We start from the raw sequence: 18734 nt of genomic DNA, 5'->3' as shown, positions 1-18734 counted from the left end.
AACCAGACAGACATGCAAATTTCACAAACCCAATTGGTTCAGGAGAAGTAATGACAGAACAAACACATGGGCTGCTAAAACTTTCATTTCAAATACTGTATTAAGAGCAATTAATTGAACCTTTATTTGCATAGGCAACTTTAAAGTATCACTTGCAAATGCAGATTTTAATAAACAGTTATTATTCATCTAGATTTCTTCCTCAGTTAAATAACCAAACAATTCAGTAGGATTCCCTATTCCTACATAGCTATATTTAAGGAATACAACTTTCGTATTGAAAAGCTCAATGACTTGTTCTCAGTGAACTCCCCAACATTCACACCAGCCTGCAAAACTTTCACCACCTGAGTTTTACCTCAAGTGCTAATGTCAGAGTGCACAGTGAAAAAGAGGAGGAAAAATTCCCCCAAGTTCTTCCCGAAGAGCTGCATGAACCATGGTGCTCCTTGCCTGTCACACACTCTTCCATACTCCTCTGCAATGCCATGCAAGTGTCACAGCATCTGTGTGGCAACAACTACATCCAGGTTGCTGAGCTACAGTCAGAACCAGAAATCACTGAAATCAGACATTATTGTAAGCCAGTGCAACTGCTCTGGCGAGTCAGCTAATCACATCTATAAATGTTTGTGCTATTATTCCACAAAGTTTAGAGTTTGGGTCCTCAAGGTTTCGTAACTGCCTGGATGTTTTTAAACTCTGCCCCTGGCTGGGGTTTTTGTTGCTGTTAATGCTCTGAAATAATTTAATGCAAAAAAGAACAAACCCGTCTGAATTTTTCATTTCCAGAGGTGGAGCAGGACCTCTTGCTTGGCCAAGAGGATCAAATGAAGAACCTGCAAAATTAACAGAGTATTGAAAATTGTAAAATAACATCTCCCTCTGGCAGCTTGTGATTTCTACAAACCATACCTCTCATAGCTGTCTTTGTGTAACCTGCAGCATGCACTGCTGTCATTGGTCGAGCAACGCCATCCTTAAATAAAAAGGAAGACATATTAACATAATCTTCTTAAAAATTAGATTGTGAACAGTATGGACATCAGTTACACATTACAAAACCTTTAAATACAAAAATTAGTTGTTACCACCTCAGTAAACTGAGTAATTTTTAAAAAGTTCTTATTTCTCAAATTTTATACATTATATAACATGGGTTTGTTCGGCCTTGAGAAAAGAAGGTTTAGGGGACACCTTATCACCATCTTCCAGTATTTAAAGAGTGGCTACAAAGAAGATGGAGACACCTATTTCACAAGGAGTCACATGGAAAAGACAAGGGGTAATAGGTACAAGTTACTCCTGGGGAGATTCTGATTGAACACAGGAGGAAAATTTTTCACAATGAGAACAATCAGCCGTTGGAACAACCTCCCCAGGGAAGTGGTGGATTCCCCAACATTGGACGCTTTTAAGATTTGGCTGAACAGGGTGCTGAGCCATCTTGTCTAGACCATGCTTTTGCCAAGAAAGGTTGGACCACATGATCCTTGATGTCCCTTCCAACTTGATATTCTATGATAACTGTCTACAAAGTAGAGGAGCAAAGACTATTCGGAAACTGTAACTGACACAAAGGAACACTGACTACTTTGTGTAAATTTTATACGTGTTCAGAACACTTAATTTCACACATCTCTTACTTTTAGAAAGTTCTTAAGAATTGTTGGTCTTGAGATCTGTAACGTACTTTAGCTCACTGTCACACTGTTTCAGAACTCAGTTGCTTTTAAATTTTTATTGACAATAAAAAGAATATAAGATTATGTATCAGAATGTTCTACTTTATCTAAACTAAGAGAGGCACAAACAAACAAAAAATTTTTTGTACTTGTAACTTATTACCGGACAACGCCTCCCAACACAAGAATGTCTCACCCCAGCCCATGCCAGCTTATTAAACTTCCCCGTCAGAACACTGAGTGCACTAGTAAACCTTAAGAGCCCTGGCCAGACTCACCTGAAGCCTTCAGCCACACACACTACCCATGGGTCCATGAGATTTATTTAAGCTCAACCCTGATCCCTCAGCCCCTGCCTGAGCTTTATTGGAGGACTACTGGTTTCTACATCAGCCACAGCAACATCTGGCCACAGAGTCCCTTGATCCAGATTTCAGACTGTGGACTAACTTAGCCTTGCCTTGTCACTGTGGACCTGGCCTGTGATCACTGGTCCTAACCCTGGCTTATGCACTGGCTTTTTGACCTGACCTTGGACCTGCCTCATCACCATAATACTGCCTTATGTTCTGGACTTTTGGGTGGACATGGCCATCACTTCTGGGTGGATACTACTTGCCTTGCTCAGGGACTGCGTTCTGGCTGGTGAGATCCCTGCACTGCTGGCCATGCGATTTCCCTCTAGTCTCCTGGATGCCTTCCCTGAGGGAACAGCCCTACTCTTGATACCCTCTGATTAATGCCTGTTTCCCACCTGGGCTGACACAAAAGAATATAGTGGCTATAGATATATTTAATATTAAGTCAATATACTTAAGTGTGGTGGTGGGAGAGTCATTAGTAAATTACAGAACCACAGAATGTTAGGGGTTGGAAGGGACCTCTGTGGGTCATCTAGTCCAACCCCCCTGCTGAAGCAGGGTCATCTACAGCAGGCTGCACAGGACCGCGTCCAGGTGGGGTTTGAATATCTCCAGAGAAGGAGACTCCACAACCTCCCTGGGCAGCCTGGGTCAGGGCTCCGTCACCCTCAGAGGGAAGAAGTTCTTCCTCATGTTCAGATGGAACTTCCTATGCTTCAGTTTGTGCCTGTTGCCCCTTCTCCTGTCGCTGGGCACCACTGAAAAGAGTCTGGCCCTGTCCTCCTGACACCCACCCTTCAGATATTTGTAGGCATTTATAAGGTCCCCTCTCAGCCTTCTCTTCTTCAGGCTAAACAAGCCCAGCTCCCTCAGCCTCTCCTCGTAGGAGAGATGCTGCAGTCCCCTCATCATCCTCGTAGCCCTCCGCTGGACTCTCTCCAGTAGCTCTTCATCTTTCTTGAGCTGGGGAGCCCGGAACTGGACACAGTACTCCAGATGGGGCCTCACCAGGGCAAACTGCAGCAGATTCTTATTAGAGCATAAGTACACAAGAAAAACATGAAAACCAGAATCTACCTCTCTCCTTTATCCATGAAAAAATATTCATTGCACGCCAGCAAGCGTTAAAAAGCATTACATTGGTACTTGTGTTCAAATAACTCATCAGAACCCTCTTTTGACAATCGTATTTTCAAGAAAGGACAAATTAGAAGTGTAATGATTTGTATAATTTCAATTAACTTTTCAATACTTGTATCAAACCCAAACACTGATCATAAAACTTCATTATTCCAAATGAATATAAAATGTAAATACTGAAACTTTTACCTGCACAGTTCCTGTCACTGGTCTTCCCATAGATGAAGTTAATGTTGCCTTTGACTACAAAAATAAGTAAATTGGTTGAAACTAGCATTCACAAAGCATTAGAAGCCTGTAAAGGCTATGAACAGTCTTCTCAACACCAAGTTTTAAGAGCTGATCTAACTCTCACGTAAGTTTATAGCAAAATTCCCATTTATGTTATTCACATGCTATATACTGCCGGTGCCTGGTAGACTTAAAGGTGTTGAACATTTCAGTTAACAAATTCACTGTATTATTTTTTATGTATTTGGATATTTCTGTCAGACCTTTTTAAAAAATTACATAAAAATTTATCTGAGGCAGCAGTACTTTCCATTATTAAATTACTGAAATTGCTACCTTCAAATTGAACAAGTAATTTACACAAAATACTTCAATAATATTCTGAGTACAGCTGATAAGAGACTAATATAGGAGCAGATTTTAAGTCATACTTTCATGAAGACTTATTTCACAATAAATACTGATATACTTTGAAACTGCTAATGGATATATCTTCCATTAGCTGACATGCTGCATACTGATCTTCTGAAGTAGTGTTAAAAATGTAAAGAAATAAATGTGAAATATTTAGTAGTAAGTGCAAATATACAGTATGGACAAATAAAGAGGTTCAGGCTATGAAAAAGTATTCCCCTAATCCCCACTCAGAAGCCTATGTTTTACTACTTCACCCATTATCCATCACACATTATGACTGTTTTTTATTTTTTCTGCTAAAGCTCAGTCTACATTAACAAGGACTGCAGCATAGGAGAAGCAAGTCTACAGAGTGAAACGGGTACTGCTGTGGACTGCATGATGTTTTGGAGGTTTCTAGCTCTACTCACGCAGATAAACATCTCAATCTTTATTATCCTTAGGAAGCGCCTTTTTGTGCACTCCTTCAACCAGATAGCTTTTCCTGTCACAGCATGGTACTGTACTAAACAACTGCAAATACAACTGCTAAGAAAAAGCAGTCTCAAAAGGAATATATCCAGAGCAGGTAACAGCAGGTTCAGAGTAAAGGCTGTATTTCAATGACTTAGAATTTAGGTGTTCTTGAAATTGTTACCCAGCTAACTTGCATAAGAGATCTAAAGCAATGTGATCTGCCTTCTTCACTTGTCATAGATACAAAGTTCCTGTAAGTTTTAAGAGCACTGTCTTTTCAAATTTGACTAAGACAGGCTAACAGGTTGCAGAGTTATTCGGATAAGCAGACAGTGGATACATCACTAGTGTATAACTCCTGTTTCCATAGAATACATAGTAATTTATGAGTTACAATAGGTTAAGTATACCAAAGAATACAACCAACTTTTTCTGATTAAACTAGAGGTGATTTGAAAGCCCGTATTTTTTATGACTTGATTTCACCTTCACTTTCAGAAAACTTTCCCAAGACCAAATAACAACCCATTCGGCTCCCCCTGCAAGAAAATCAGGTTAATACCTTGGAATCTACTGCCTTGTGCAGTACAGAAGTTGATTTGCAGTATGGTTTGGGAGAAAAAGAAAATAAATATATCAGTAAGCATGCCTCGATCAAGTGCGGAGTTGTGAATTAATTAAAATTAATGAATACATGTAGTTCACTGGAAGGAAATACTTAGACAGAAAGAGCTCACTTTATACAAGGGATTAAACGGTGAATTTATTTTTTAGTGAATGCCTTATTTTCAGTAATAATACAACAGAACAAAAACATACCCCAAATCCAGTAGCTAAAGGTCTTGAAGCTGATGTACCAGGAATTTTGCCTGTCAACTGGGTGGGAAAAAAAAAAACCAACACAAAACCAAAAATACAAAAAACCCCACACCAATTAACAACCATATGTGTTAATTAACAGTCTTTCCATATAGTTTCTATAGTGAATCCATAGAAATAATGCTGCAATTGTTATAGAAAGGATTCTCATTGTAGAACCACATTATTCTGGCAAAGAAGTAACATTAATGAGACAGTTCCAGCTCCTCTTTAGACATATAGTACGTATTTTTAAGGTGCAGGTGCCAACTTTATATTTATAAATTTTGAAAACTGATATAAGATTAAGTCACAGCTAAATGAAAGTAAGAAAATTAAATTACATGAATATCGAGAAAAAAAAGATCAGAACAATAACACATGGTTTTCTAAATCCCACTGTCTAGTATGTATTTCCACCTTGTATATCAGAGCGAGTAATTCTATGTGTAGAATATTAAACAAAGTCCTTTCAGTATATGTCATTTTGCTCTTTAACATAGTTTTATCTCATTTTACCAAACAAGAATACACATTTCCAACCCATGTTCGTTGTTTGCTCCAGCTTAACTCTAGAACTTAATGGAATTTGTGCTCTGCTAATTTTTTCCTTATTTTTCATATATATAACTAAAGTCTGTATCTTCATGTTAGCAGCACACAAAAAAAGATAAGAGATTCATAAGTTAAGTTTGTACCCATGCCAAAATTAGAGCTAGGGCTCTAGACGTGATCTACATTATTGCAAAGTATTTCAAAAGATACTTACAGGGGGTCTTCTACCATGACTTGTTCTTGCTGCCTGTTGAAAAGCTACATCATTTTCTAAATCCTAGGAAAGATAAAATAAAAATATCAACCCTTTTAAAACCACAACACCCAAAGCCACAATTCCAGAACCTTAGGATGACTGATATCAGATAGGTAAAAAACCAATTATTCTTCCAAAAATACTTGACTTGAAGTTAACTGAATGACAGGTTTTACTGACAATAAATAATGATTACATTATTTGGTCTATCTTTTTTGGCATTGATTAGGAAATGTAAAAACTCATTATTCTCTAGAAAATAAAAATACACTGAGGAAGCAGAGCTTTAGTGAGAAAATACAACATGAAATTCTATTTCTGTCCAAAAGCTTACTACTAGCACTATTTCCAAAGTTTACCATTAATGCCTGTCATGCCAATACATTAAGACATCTCGTGTCTATAAGGTCACGCTGCAACTCCCATGAATGTGGCACTGGGATTTCACACAAGGCACCAAGTCTTGCAATGCTGGCCCTGCCTTGAGCAGGGTAGCAGGTTTGGACTAAATGACCCCCTCTGTCGTTCCAATTCCACTACACGAGCAGTTACCAGAAAGTGGTCTGCAGGGTTACCGTAAGTCATTCCAGATGCTCTACCGATTGCAGAGATCTGCAGGACTCCTGTTACCTCCTTTAGCTGCAGCACAGTAAGAGATCAATGACCTATTGACCAGTAAGTAGCCTCTTTTGTCAGAAAACTTGCTGCTGCACACTGTCTGAGAAACACCAAACTGAATGTGCATGAATGTGAATCTGGCCTTCAAAAAAACTAAGATTTTATACTTCACAAATTCTAACCATTACAGCACATTAGATCTGCTATGAGACGCACACAAGTATTTTGTTCGAACAGAAAACTATCAAAGAAATAACTACTCAAAAAGATCCCGGTGAAACTTTATATAATTTCTTGCTAAATAAATAAAATCTCACTTCAAAGCGGTAGCACGCTTGCACATTACTGTGCCCGCATGTTCTTCTCTTGTACTTAGAAGTTAAAATCCTATGTATGGGAAAGGTGGGAAACAGCAAATATTTTTACCTCCATGTCAAACGTGGGATTATAATCATTGTAGCCAGAATAAAGATCATCTTCATCAGCCTCAGGAGCCAGATGCACATTTTGCATCATTTTGCTGTGAAACATTTAATATGACAAATATTATCTCAGTGATTTCACGTAAATCTTTAAAAATGTAAAATATAAATAAGGTTTACAAGTTCAAAAGAGCTCCAATTTAATATTAGTTTTTAATTGCTGTCTTTGAAATTAAAAATAAGCTATGATTAGTCATAAAAACTAAGGTTCACCTGTAAACAATATTAAATGCACCGTTTCTTAGAACTAGATTTTGTTAGGTATTTATACCAGTCAAGGAAACTGTTTTAAACATATTTATCATTAAAACTAAACAATCATAACAAGTAACTGTATCACTTTTAGAATGGTATCTTTACATTCTCAGATAATTCAGGTTTAAGATAATTCTCTCATATTCCAAAATTTGCCTTTATTAGGTCAAACCATGTTGTCAGTCCAACAAAAGATATCTCTTCTAACTTCAAATCTTCCTTCCTTCCTTCACCTTATATCAGCACAGCCACAGCTATTCTCTACACGCAACATTCTTTACATCTTTTTGCCTTTTCAATTCAAGCAGTTTTCAAAACTAGCATTAAGGAAGACTGGCTTCTAACGTCTTTCTTCACAAATACCTCAGCGTCTAATGCGGCTGCATTCACCTTGCGGTCTTTCCCTCGCCGAGGACACTACGGAGGTCTCCCTTTGCCTGGTCACCCGCTTTCATAAACACCTGAAGAGCCGAACACCTGATGGCAGCTGTCACACGAAACACACGCAGTTTAGCCAGCAAGCCCTGGCCAGGACGAAGCGCTGCTCTCCCCGGGGCGGGCCGGTTCCTCTCCAGCCGGAGGATGCCCCCCCGCTGCTCCCCGCTCGGCTGGGGCCTCCTCTAAGCCGTACGCGGTGTCACGAATCGCTGCTTTTTGCGGGTTTCCTCACCCCACGCCCGAAGCTGGGGGGTGCGGCGGCGACGCGCCCCGGGCCGCCTCCGCCTTCTCGCGGGCACGGCGGACGGCAGGTCTGCGAAAGGCTCGGGGAACCAACGCGGCGGTGCCGACGCAGCACACGCGGCCTGCCCTCCAGTCGCCCGGGCCCGCTACCCCTGCACCGAGGGTGGCGGAGGCCGCCGGGCCCGGCCCGGGCCGCGTTGCTAAGGGCGACGCGGGCAGACCCGGTCCCATAATGCACCGCGCCCGGCTGGCGGGAGGAGCGCGGCTCACGGCACCGCCCGCGCGCGGGCCCGGCGCACGCGCAGAGCAGCTGCCGAGGCCCGAGGCCCCGTGTGGGCGTCGCGTGCCGTGAGGGGACGTGCCCGCGGCAAATGGCGGCGGGAGGGCACAGCGGGGGGGCCGGAGGGGCCAGGGCTGCTCCCGCATTCTTCCGCTCGGCTGCCAGAGCTGCCCCTCCGCTCCCTGCCGGCATCGGCTGGGGCGTGCTTAGTCTCGGGGTTATAAAAGGAAAGCCGACCGCAGTTGAAACAGCAAGGAAATTCCGTCCTCTGAAACGCAGAACTGCGGGGAGGAACCCACGCAAACCCGCACGTGACCGTCTTTGAGATGGGAAACTGCTGCTCTGAACACTGCCGGACCGATTTTTCAAGAGGATTAGTGTTGATCGCTGAGCTAGAGCTAAACGCGAACTACATTTAACCTTTTGCTTGTTCTAATACTTCCTCTGAACTGAGCCTGCAAACATTTAAACACACACTTTGTTTCCTGAGTTAGGTCGTGTGTATCTCCAAGCTGGGAGCCTGCGCGCTAAGGAGTAAAAGCTGTGTCACAGATGAACACACAAACAAGTTTTGTTTCCGCCTATACTCTCCGCATCTCCTGGAAGAGGAACACACAACCCCTGCAAAGGACGGCACCCGGGCAGACTGCCTTCCTTTCGTCCACGGGATAAGGAAAGCGTAAATGGAAACAAGGTCCGTTGTCTGCCAGACATTGCTTTGGTGTGTGCAAGTAAAGGTCTGTGACGTGGATAATATTTACCGACTTCAAAGGGTAAATTATTAGGATAAATGAGTTAGTGTTTCTGAAACATCAAATAGAGAGCAATTAAAATTCAGGGGAAAAATTCTAGACTTCTGCACAACAAGGAGTACAGGATTACAGGATCAGAATAATTCAGGCTGGAAGGGACCTCAAGACATCTCTCCCATCCTTATACCTTGTTTATTTGTGTCTCTTCCCAAGAGCAAAGCCAACCTGCTGTCATTTTATGGTGAAAATTGGTATTTTATGCTATAGCTATGCTATCGTGAGAGAAAAGCAAATCTACTATGGTAAAGTCCCACAGCTGAGAGCCCCTCCTCACAGCGCATGCCTTAGCATGTCTCTCGAGCTCCAGGCTATTGCTGGCCTGTGCTCTCTGGATCGTGGCCGGGCCCCACCGGCAGGCCCAAGCAGCGGCTGGCAGCTCCAGGCAGAGACCTCATCAGTCACCGCTCGCTCTTCGGGCACTCAGCTGCACTGTTTCTTCCTGTGAGCTGAGAAATCTGCTCTCAAAACTGAAAGGCTCAATAAAATAAGTCGGTAAAGCTTCCCTTCTGCCATAGTCTCTGAAACAAAATAAAAAATTAAAGACCTCAATGTCACAGAAAAAAGTAATTCCTACTACCACTGTCACTACTTTCTCTTAGTTGGTATTTTGGAAACCCTGACAAGCATTAGCTGATTTGCCCACAGCAAATCGTTACACCCTGGGGAAAGCTTCCCATGCCTAAATGGGAAACAGAATAGAGCAGGAATCTCTCAACACGCCTACAGTATTTTTGAGAGAGAAAATATTTTATGAGGCCAATTGTAACCTACCCCTCCTGCCTTATGCTAATGGCATACAAAAGCTGCAAAGACTGTACGGTACATTTACACACGGTATATTTACAGTGCAGAGTCAGTCTGAACATGCTTTTTATGGCCAGGGTTTGTGAGCATTATGCAATGTCAGGGCTTTCTGCTGCTCACCTTCTTTTAGCCTCAAAGTCCTTTCTGAAAAGATAAGGCACAGAGGATATGAGTGAAAGGTCTTTCTACTTCGGCTCCCAACAAGAGAAACAAAGATAACAAAGAATTATTAAGACATTATCACTTCTTGCATTAACCTGTTCACGTTCCAGCAATGAACCACTTTCACACTGAAACTTCAGACTTGAGACCTCTGGACATGAGAATCTTTATACCCGAAGCTTCTGGAATACAAGAATTTTGCAGAATAACAGACTTCAGCTGGGAAAAATTTTTACCACATATTATGAACCGCAGCACCAGAAATATATGTAAATTTCTAGCCCTCCTTTTCTGCCTGTGATTCCTCATATATGATTGAGCCTATAATTTTCAGATTTTTGTGACTGTCCCCGGACACATTCATATGTACCCGAGCAGCAGGTACATTCTGCGTCATGAGCCCTAGCTCTGCTACCCAGCTTGTCTGTACCGGGGTCCTGGGCATACTGGTGCCTAGCATATTCTGATGTTGCAGCCCAGTTATCTAGGGCAGTGGACAGACGGCACCGTGATAAGCAGGCAGTGCATCAATCTCGTAAATTAAACAGTGCTGCAGCACCACTGCAGTCTGACCATGTTCATGTTATCAAACTTTCTTACCCTCCAAAATAGGGTGTACACATTCAAACCAGCTATTGGAAGTGGTCCCTGGCCTGTATGGTCCCTGACCATACCGGGAATTGTTTGGGATGCTATAATGGGCTGTTTAAACCCCAGAGACAGTCAGCTCCAGTGCTTGGTCCAGCCCCTGGCACTGCTGCACGTTGCCCCCACTGCCGGAGTGTGCACCAGGGGCCAGCAGCTTGGGAATGCTCCCTGGTGCAGCTCCTTAGGCCTCCCAGTCTAGCTACTACTTGTGATGTACTCATGACAACATGAGAGTCTCAACACACTCTATTTATGTTTCTAAAAGTTGTGTTAATCTACAGTTATTTTTTTCCTGGTGCTATAAAGTATAAATAGACGTTAATGCATGAAGATTTAACACAAACTCCAAAAATCTTAGGATCCTTTGTGGCAACACAGGACCTTACTCATGGGTTGTGATTACGAGACATCTTCTAACAAGATCATGCTACAGGGAGAAACCCATATGATGTAATAATCTTTACTGGTTTTGGCTAAATCCAGAGGGCAAACTGGAATGTGAAGCTGCCCAAAGAAAAATATGGTATATAGCCCAAGCAATGCACTGCCTGCTGTAAATTCCTGATCATTTTAAGTTGAATTAAGCCAGCACTGTCACTAAATAAAGTTGTCCCATTCTTTTCCCACCTTCTGATTTTCATTCCTCTGACTGGCACTGAGCTGGATGCTTGTGCAGCTGAAGCAACTGCAGATCTGATCAGGGTTTTGCACAGTTACCTTTCAAGACATCAAGTACCTGATGCAATAAATGCAGTGAAAATCTATGGCAGATTAAGGAGACCACGAAACTATACTTTCAAACATCATGAATTTGTTTGCCTTTCAATAGATGGTGTATCTGCCTTTTTGCAGCAGTAACATTGCAAATAAGGACTCGGACAAACTGTTGCAGGACCTGCTAGCTTGGGTTCAGGGGTTACTGGTCACCGTCTGCCTGCTATAATCACTGCTGGTGTGTACCTTACCCTTGCGCTGGCAGTTTAACTGTTCGTCTGATCAGCCACTAATGGGTGTTTTTAGAAGATTATCTGAATAGAAAAAGTAATTCTCCCATTATAATCTTTAATATGTAATTTTCTAGTATTGAATTCTAGACTGACCATGTGTTCAGAATTTTCTGCTGTCATGCCGAGACCCCTCAGCTAGCTCAACTGCCACAGACAGTGAAGCTGCGTTTAACTCCTCTGGGAACTAACAGATCTTGCCGGCATACCTCTAAAAATTACCAACGGGAAAGAAAATACAAAATGCGTTTAAAATTGAAGCCTTTCTGATACTTCACCTTTCAAAATACTCTCTTTTTAGTTAAAAATGTAAGACTTGAATGATAATTGAACTTAATGGTAACAAAATTATTTTAAAGACAAGTAAAAAGTTAAAGCCTCAGGTCATGCTCTTATACTTCAAAATTCAAACTTCAGCTGTTTAGTATTTTGCTGACTAGTCTGTTACAGCCTTGATACTCTGGGTTCATTTATCTCATCAACAGATACACTTGATAGCAGAGGAAAATAACATGCAATATGTGTGAACAGTATGGGTGTATAAAATCTTTATATATTAGCTCATTATTTCTATGCTGTTAAAAGCACGCCTTTATAGCACTTTTTAACATAAAGTTCTTCCAGGTAACGTTTCCTAACATACAAATAGTAAGAAGCCTTTTGTCTCTTGAAGGAGATTTAAAAATCAGTTTTGTATTTGTGATCTCTGACTTGGTGCGCATAAACATATATAAAATATGTTAAGAGAATTACAGTTAGAAAATAAAGCTTATAGAACTATTCTTGTTGTACTGATAAGTTCAAGGATCAGAATGTTTTCCGGTTAGGTACTTATTGAGGAGTTAATTAGGTAAAAATATTTTATAGAGTTATATTGAAAGTTTCTAAAAGACCTATTTTAGAACAGTTCTAAAGGTGGAAAATATTTGGTATAGTTCTGCTCTAAACATCAATTTACTATATAGCCTGTATTTAGTAAAGCAAGTAAAGAAATCAATTTATGTACAATTTGAAACAAAATGAATGGAAGAACCTCATTATGAATAACATATGCTATGAATATATGTTGTAGTTTGGGCTTAAAAGACATTTGCAACAGGAAAATTATGTTAATAGGTATTTCTACTACTAAAGGATATAATTTCATCTAGTTTTGGCAAATCATGTTTTTGTAATATCTATTTTATTAGCATTTACTTTCTGATTCATGCAGATACCTTCTTTAAGCATTTTAGCAATATTGGTAGTATTTGCATCAGAAGATGCAAATTTGCATCTGTGCAGATTTGCACTGTGCAAGACCACCTAAATTAACTGCACAAACTACTAGCAATAACTCAAATTATAATTTTAATTGTAGCATAATTTTAATATAATTACTGGTTATAATTACACTATGCAAACTATTAGCTAGAGCTCTACAGAACATGAATAAAGTTATTAAATTAAAGCTATCATTTGAACACATCATGTTTTTTGAATGTTAAACCACGACATCAAACAGCCTGCTGTAGGTGACCCTGCTTTGGCAGGGGGGTTGGACTAGATGACCCACAGAGGTCCCTTCCAACCCCTACCATTCTGTGATTCTGTGATAGTGGCAACGTACCATAGTCCATTACAAAAGAAACGTACTTTCTGGTTGCTCTGGTAAGCAAGTAATGCATTAAACCAATCTAATACTTAACAAATGTGAACTATGCCTCTGTTTTCATCCCACGCCAAAAGCTCAGGCTAGGACACTGCATTTCAGAAGCATGCGATTCCTTCATTTTCTGCAAGAGGGAACTCGCATTCAGATCTCCCTCATATTCCACCACACTGTGGCTCACAGTAATGGCCAGGAACTTGCCCTTGTTTATTCCACAACTCTTTTATACCATCCTGCTCCTCCCCCGCAGTAAACCCACCTCCTCTCCACAGCCAGTAGCAGCTTTCAGCTCCTCACGTGGGGCAGCAGAGGAGCATGCTCAGTAGAAGCAGAGACTAAAAAGATGGAGGGATCGACATTGCAGCTCCCCAACATGACAAGTCCAGTCTGCTCCTACTGCTGTTGGACTTAGAAGAAAGAATACATACACTGGTGAGTGCGTATTTGCTCTGCTTGGGCCTCTCCTGCTGCTCATACAAGCCCTACTTTTCATTCCCCAGAGGAGCTCACCACCTTTCACTGTGTTACTGGTTAGAGGGTTTTGATGTTTCTCAGTTTAGGGTATCTTTGCTCCTTCCCATCTAAGATGCAGAAGAGCAAGGAGAATCACTATCTCTTGGAGGCTGCAAGTATTGGGCCTAAAAATTACTGTGCTACCACACAATGAAATTTTGTTTTTTTTAAAAAAATCACATTTTCTTCCCTTGACCTACACTTCTCAGAATTTAATGCTCTATAATCCCCTTTCTTCTTGCAAATGATTCTTTGTCTCCACTTTTCATCTATTAAGGTGCTGGCAGTTTGGACTCACCAGTGCATCTGGTCGTCACAAACAATGGGCAATATGGCTGTGGGCATACCTTAATCAAATAACTAATGCAGAGCTGTGTGGCTTTGTCACTAATATATAGATGGCAATAACGTAATTCAGATTTCATTACCACAGACCCCTTGTTTTGTTCACCAATGGAACTTAAGGGCTCTGTAATTGTTATTATCACAGCTGTGATTAGCTCTCAAACCCCTGCAGTAGTGCCTCGTGAACAGTTCAACTGAACTTTTAATTCTGCTGAATCCATTTGTCTACCCATAACGGCTTTTGTCTCCAATAGTCTGGTAGTGCTTAAGACAATTTAAGGTACAAATACACATCTTGGGAGGTCATAGAATATTAAAATAACTGATAAGTACTTCCGAATAGGAGTGATGGTGAAGTTGTTCTGAAAACCATGTATCCAAAGCCCAGAAGACATTAGTTTTACGTTCTAGGAACTTCATTGTTTTTCTTTGAGATAAAAACTTGAGTACACAAAATAAGTATACATTGATTGCTTCAGTTCAGTTACGTTTTGGCTAGGCAAAGGTCTTTGTGTTTTTAACACATGTCAAGTCATGCCATTTTGAATTAGTTTTCAAAGGAGTAAAATTGGTACTTGCTAAAATCATGAACCAATGTTTTCTATGCCAGCTTACACAAGCTATCAGCAGCAGAACTGTCATGGCCGGGCATCCTCCATGCTGCTGTCCTCCTTCCTTAAATCTCCCTGTGGTCCGGTTATGGCCACTTGGCTCCACCTGCATTTCCCAGCTACTGGCAGGTCTTGGGCTAGATGGGTAGTGTGAAAGTCAGGAAGTCAAGGAGATACTGGTTTCATTTTCCACTTGCTGTCCATTGAGTGGTCTTCGTGAAGCCTTTAGGAATTTATACTTTTGAGATCTCAGTCTCCTTGTTGAATGTGGCTGGAATTAGCAAAGTGCTAGTGAGGAGGGCAGATCTACAGAGAGACTATGTAGGTCTTCTTTTTTTTTTTTTTTTAAAACTAGAAGAAATAGTAGCCAAACAAAAGTTCACTGAATTTCATCACTAACTATGAAATGTTTATTCTGGGAACAAATGTATTAATTTTCAGCTTAATTTTTTTTCAGAAAGCCAGAAACACAAGAAAACTTGAGAGTATTTCTCAGCTATGCTGAGTACAGTAATATAATCTTTGATGACAAGTAAGCATTTAAAATGTTAACTTTTGTTTATTTTCAGGAACATGCAGCATGATTACGGAGCAGTATGCAGATGAGTAGGAACGACACAGAATTAGAAAGAATGAGTAATGAGGCATGCCAATAGGAACAGCAGATATTGCAGAGCAGCTTAAAGAATTATGTTGACATTGTAATGTCATGTTTTTGTACAAAAGCCAAGGACAGCAAAAATATTTAATTCAGAATTCAATAAGTATTTTTAAGAATAATAAGGCCTCGCTTAATGTGAAAAAACACGGAATTAGTTTCAAATTTGAACTTTACTTTGGAATTCATTTGTGTGCTTGTCAAAAAAATAGAGAGCAACAGAGTTTGTTGTATTCTGGTGCAGTCTCTGGCCGGAGCACGATGGGGTCTTTGCGGCCTCGAAGGCGGCTGTGAATCCCGAGGCCCCGTCTCTCCCAGGTGCTTCAGTTCCCCCGGCAGCTCACCCAGCGGGGGGGCACCTGAACACCTCGGGTTACCCTGTAATGTAGAGGGTCTGCCCCTTTTAACGGTGGGCTGACACCTCGGCCTCGTCCCACCCCGAAGCGGGCCCGACGGGCAGGCTCCCGTCCCGGCAAAGGCCGCCCTCCTGCCCCGGGTCCTGCGGCCGACCACCCCCGCCTGCTACCTCTCGGTGCAGCCCGAGGGCGAGCGCGCAGGGCCGGCCTTTCACCGGGCGCCAGGGCAGCGCTGCCAGCACCTCGAGTTCGTGGCAAGGCCTGTGTTGGTCCTGCGAGAGGAGACGTCGCGGCCGTGCCCCCCGCGGACCGAGGAGGTCGGGGAGGGGACGGAGACGAGCTGGGACTCGGGGCAGGTGAGCGGGGCTGGGGACCTAGGGGGCCCGGGGACCACCCTCGCCCGGCCGGGGACGGCCGCTGCCCGCGCCGCCTGTGGGCGGGCCCTTTCCCCGTCGGGGAAGCGAAGGCCGCCGGGCGGCTCGAGGAGCGGCCGCTGAGGGGCGCGGCGCGGGGCCAATGGGAGCGCTCGTAGCAGGAGCCAATGGGGGCGGCCGTGACATGGCGGGAGCCGTGGGTGGGGGGCGGGCGGGCGCGCAGTAGGGCAGAGGTGGCTGCGCGGCGCGGTGCCGGCTCCTCGGCCCCCGGCCCCCGCCGCCATGGAGCCCGCGCAGGTTGCGATCATCGGCAGGTAACGTCTCTCCTCGCCCGCGGGTGGGGGCAGCGCCCCGGGAGGAGGTGCCGGCCCGGCTCGGCCCCCGGGGGCTCTGGGAGCAGATGCCGGCAGACGTGCGAAGGGGCTCGGGCGCCGTCGCGGCGAGGCCCGGCCTGCGGGGAGGCGGGCGAGGCGCTGCCGCTGCCGCTGCCGGGGGCCGCGGCGAGGTGCTGGCTCAGGCAGGGGGTGGGTCTGGCCGTGGGGAGCCGGCGCTGGGGAGAGCAGGGCTGGGGCAGGGCAGCGGCGGGTTCAGGAGCCCGGTGGGCCCTCCGCCGGTTCGGCTCACTGGAGAGAGCGGCTTCGCGCCAGTGCTGGCCAGCTCTGCGCTTCTTTGGAAAGAATAAACAGCCCCAAACAAGCAAACAAACAAACAAACATCCACAGCATCTCCACTCGAAGGAAGTCATCCTTTAGGCCTGAAAGGCTGCTGCCCTCTCTCACTGCGATGTGCTCAGTGCAAGAGGAGCAGAGAAACCCGGGCAGAGCCTTAAGCTGTTTGCCAGCTACGCCAAGGAACTCCCGCGTTTCTCCTGGGCGCTCCCGCAGTAATGCCTGCGTGCCGCAAGATACAGCGGAGTTTCTGACTTGTGTGGGAATGCATTGTTCGTTGGCTCGAAGCTGAATTTCTCTATCTGAATGATAATCTGGTCAGGAGAGAAGAAACCTGCCAGGCTGTGACAGCCCCCTGCTCGCCGCTGGAACTCGGCGCTGAAAGCGTGGGCTGCGGCAGACTTTACGGGCGAGACCGCTTGAGGTCTCGGGACACGTGTCTCGGTGCCGTCATGTGAGGGTGACGAGGCTGGCGCTCGCCGGTGGCGCTCGGGGAGGTTTATTCACTGTAGGCATGCGAAGGGTCGGGAGAGCGGGGCTGTCGCGCGCTGCGACTGCTGCAGCTGCACCGAAGGCAGAAAAACTCATTTGAAGCCGTGTGAGCGGATCTGGTTATTAATACTTTGTCACCGGACCCAAAATGACAGTGCTGAAAGTGTTGAAAAGCGCTGTGTTAGGGTCAAATATGCTGATGTCAGGTTGTACTGTTGCTGTCGTCTACAATGGAGTAACAGTGCTGTTCCGATACATACCATCGATGTGTTTTGTATGCTCTGTAGTTCAAAAGAATAACAAACCCCACAATCCTACATACCGGTATTAAAATAAATGATTTTATTTTTTATCAAACACTGATTTAAGGAAACTTAATTTAGAATTTGGGAGAGATGATGCTAATTTATAAAGATACTGGTAGCTCAGATATGCTTGTTTAAGGTTTGAGTGAGCCAAATGCTTTGATTTTAGAAACAGTTGTTAGTCAGGAGGCTACAGTAGCGAACAAACCTTGACCCATACCTTACCTTTTCCGTCAGCTTGTTCTGTGGTTTGCCTGAGAACTGCTGAGGTCTGGGCTTACTACAGTGAAGTTGTGTGTGTGTTTTTTCTTTTAAATGGTAAGTTTTGAGTGAGAACTTACTGACCACTTAACAACACTAAGTGCAAAGTTTTGCTCTTTTTTCTTTTTTTTTTGGTCCCAGTTATTTCCACTGATTCCTGCTGTTTTCTGAAACTTCCTGTTTTGTTCCTTTTTCCGTATTTAAACCAAAGGCCGAACATGTTCCTGCTTTCTCTTCCTTCTTTTCTCATCTGCCCTATTGCTTTATCTCTGACTTTTACGCCGCTTCTAGTCCTTTATTGATGCCTTGGTGGCCTTGCATTTTCCAGTTGGCAGAGGTTCCTTAAGTTTAATACTGCAAGTACAGTGATCTTGGAAATGAGACAGGTAGTGCATGTAATTATCACAACCCCTGCTATAACAGTCATGGCCATGGAGTTCTGCTCTTGTCTCTGTTGCATATATCTATTATTTTATTTTTTTTTACTTCATGTTATTTAAGCTTTTGACACTGTGCCTCAGTGCTTCCATTTGAAGAGGCTGATGCCTGCTATAGATCTAATTAAGTTAAAAACTGCATTGCTTTGAGAGGCATGATAAAATTGTTGGTTACTACAAGTTTCCTCTCTGTATTTCTCAGTAATGTGACTTCACCAAAAGATGTAGGCAGACTGTTCTGCATGCGTGGTAGAGTGCTTCATCTAAAAATGAAGGTAGTGCTAGAGAAGGGTAGGTGGAAAAGTAGTATCAAACCTGTATTTGGTTGTTTGGGTTTTTTCCTTTTCACATTCTTAT

General features: G+C 43.3%; 2 protein-coding genes across 8 annotated transcripts in view; one reads left to right on the top strand and one right to left on the bottom strand.

The window, feature by feature from the left end:
• Window positions 1–8200, bottom strand: part of IFT88 (intraflagellar transport 88) — a 56556-nt gene extending 48356 nt beyond the window's left edge. For 2 of the 4 annotated variants that reach the window (XM_075419037.1, XM_075419056.1), the window contains exons 1-7: window positions 7706–8200; window positions 7005–7098; window positions 5919–5981; window positions 5111–5167; window positions 3377–3430; window positions 916–979; window positions 770–839 (exon numbers count right to left, since the gene is read on the bottom strand). In XM_075419037.1, coding sequence (XP_075275152.1) covers window positions 770–839; window positions 916–979; window positions 3377–3430; window positions 5111–5167; window positions 5919–5981; window positions 7005–7098; window positions 7706–7770 — 467 coding nt within the window. In that variant the 5' untranslated portion in view covers window positions 7771–8200. Of the gene's footprint in view, window positions 1–769; window positions 840–915; window positions 980–3376; window positions 3431–5110; window positions 5168–5918; window positions 5982–7004; window positions 7099–7678 lie in introns of those variants that run through there. The other 2 variants (XM_075419047.1, XM_075419064.1) reach the window with 2 other exon arrangements.
• A 5484-nt stretch (window positions 8201–13684) lies between these two features.
• Window positions 13685–18734, top strand: part of CRYL1 (crystallin lambda 1) — a 70508-nt gene continuing 65458 nt past the window's right edge. For 3 of the 4 annotated variants that reach the window (XR_012763736.1, XM_075418929.1, XM_075418916.1), the window contains exon 1: window positions 16399–16528. Coding sequence is in view for 2 of the 4 variants with exons in the window: in XM_075418929.1 (XP_075275044.1) it covers window positions 16497–16528 (32 nt within the window). In the remaining 2 variants the exon portion in view is untranslated. Of the gene's footprint in view, window positions 13790–16398; window positions 16529–18734 lie in introns of those variants that run through there. The other variant, XM_075418937.1, reaches the window with a different exon arrangement.

Source organism: Opisthocomus hoazin, chromosome 1 (genome assembly GCF_030867145.1).
Source record: "Opisthocomus hoazin isolate bOpiHoa1 chromosome 1, bOpiHoa1.hap1, whole genome shotgun sequence".
Taxonomy (NCBI): domain Eukaryota; kingdom Metazoa; phylum Chordata; class Aves; order Opisthocomiformes; family Opisthocomidae; genus Opisthocomus; species Opisthocomus hoazin.
The sequence above is the reverse complement of the archived record's forward strand: the minus strand, read 5'-3'. Positions and strand labels throughout refer to the sequence as shown.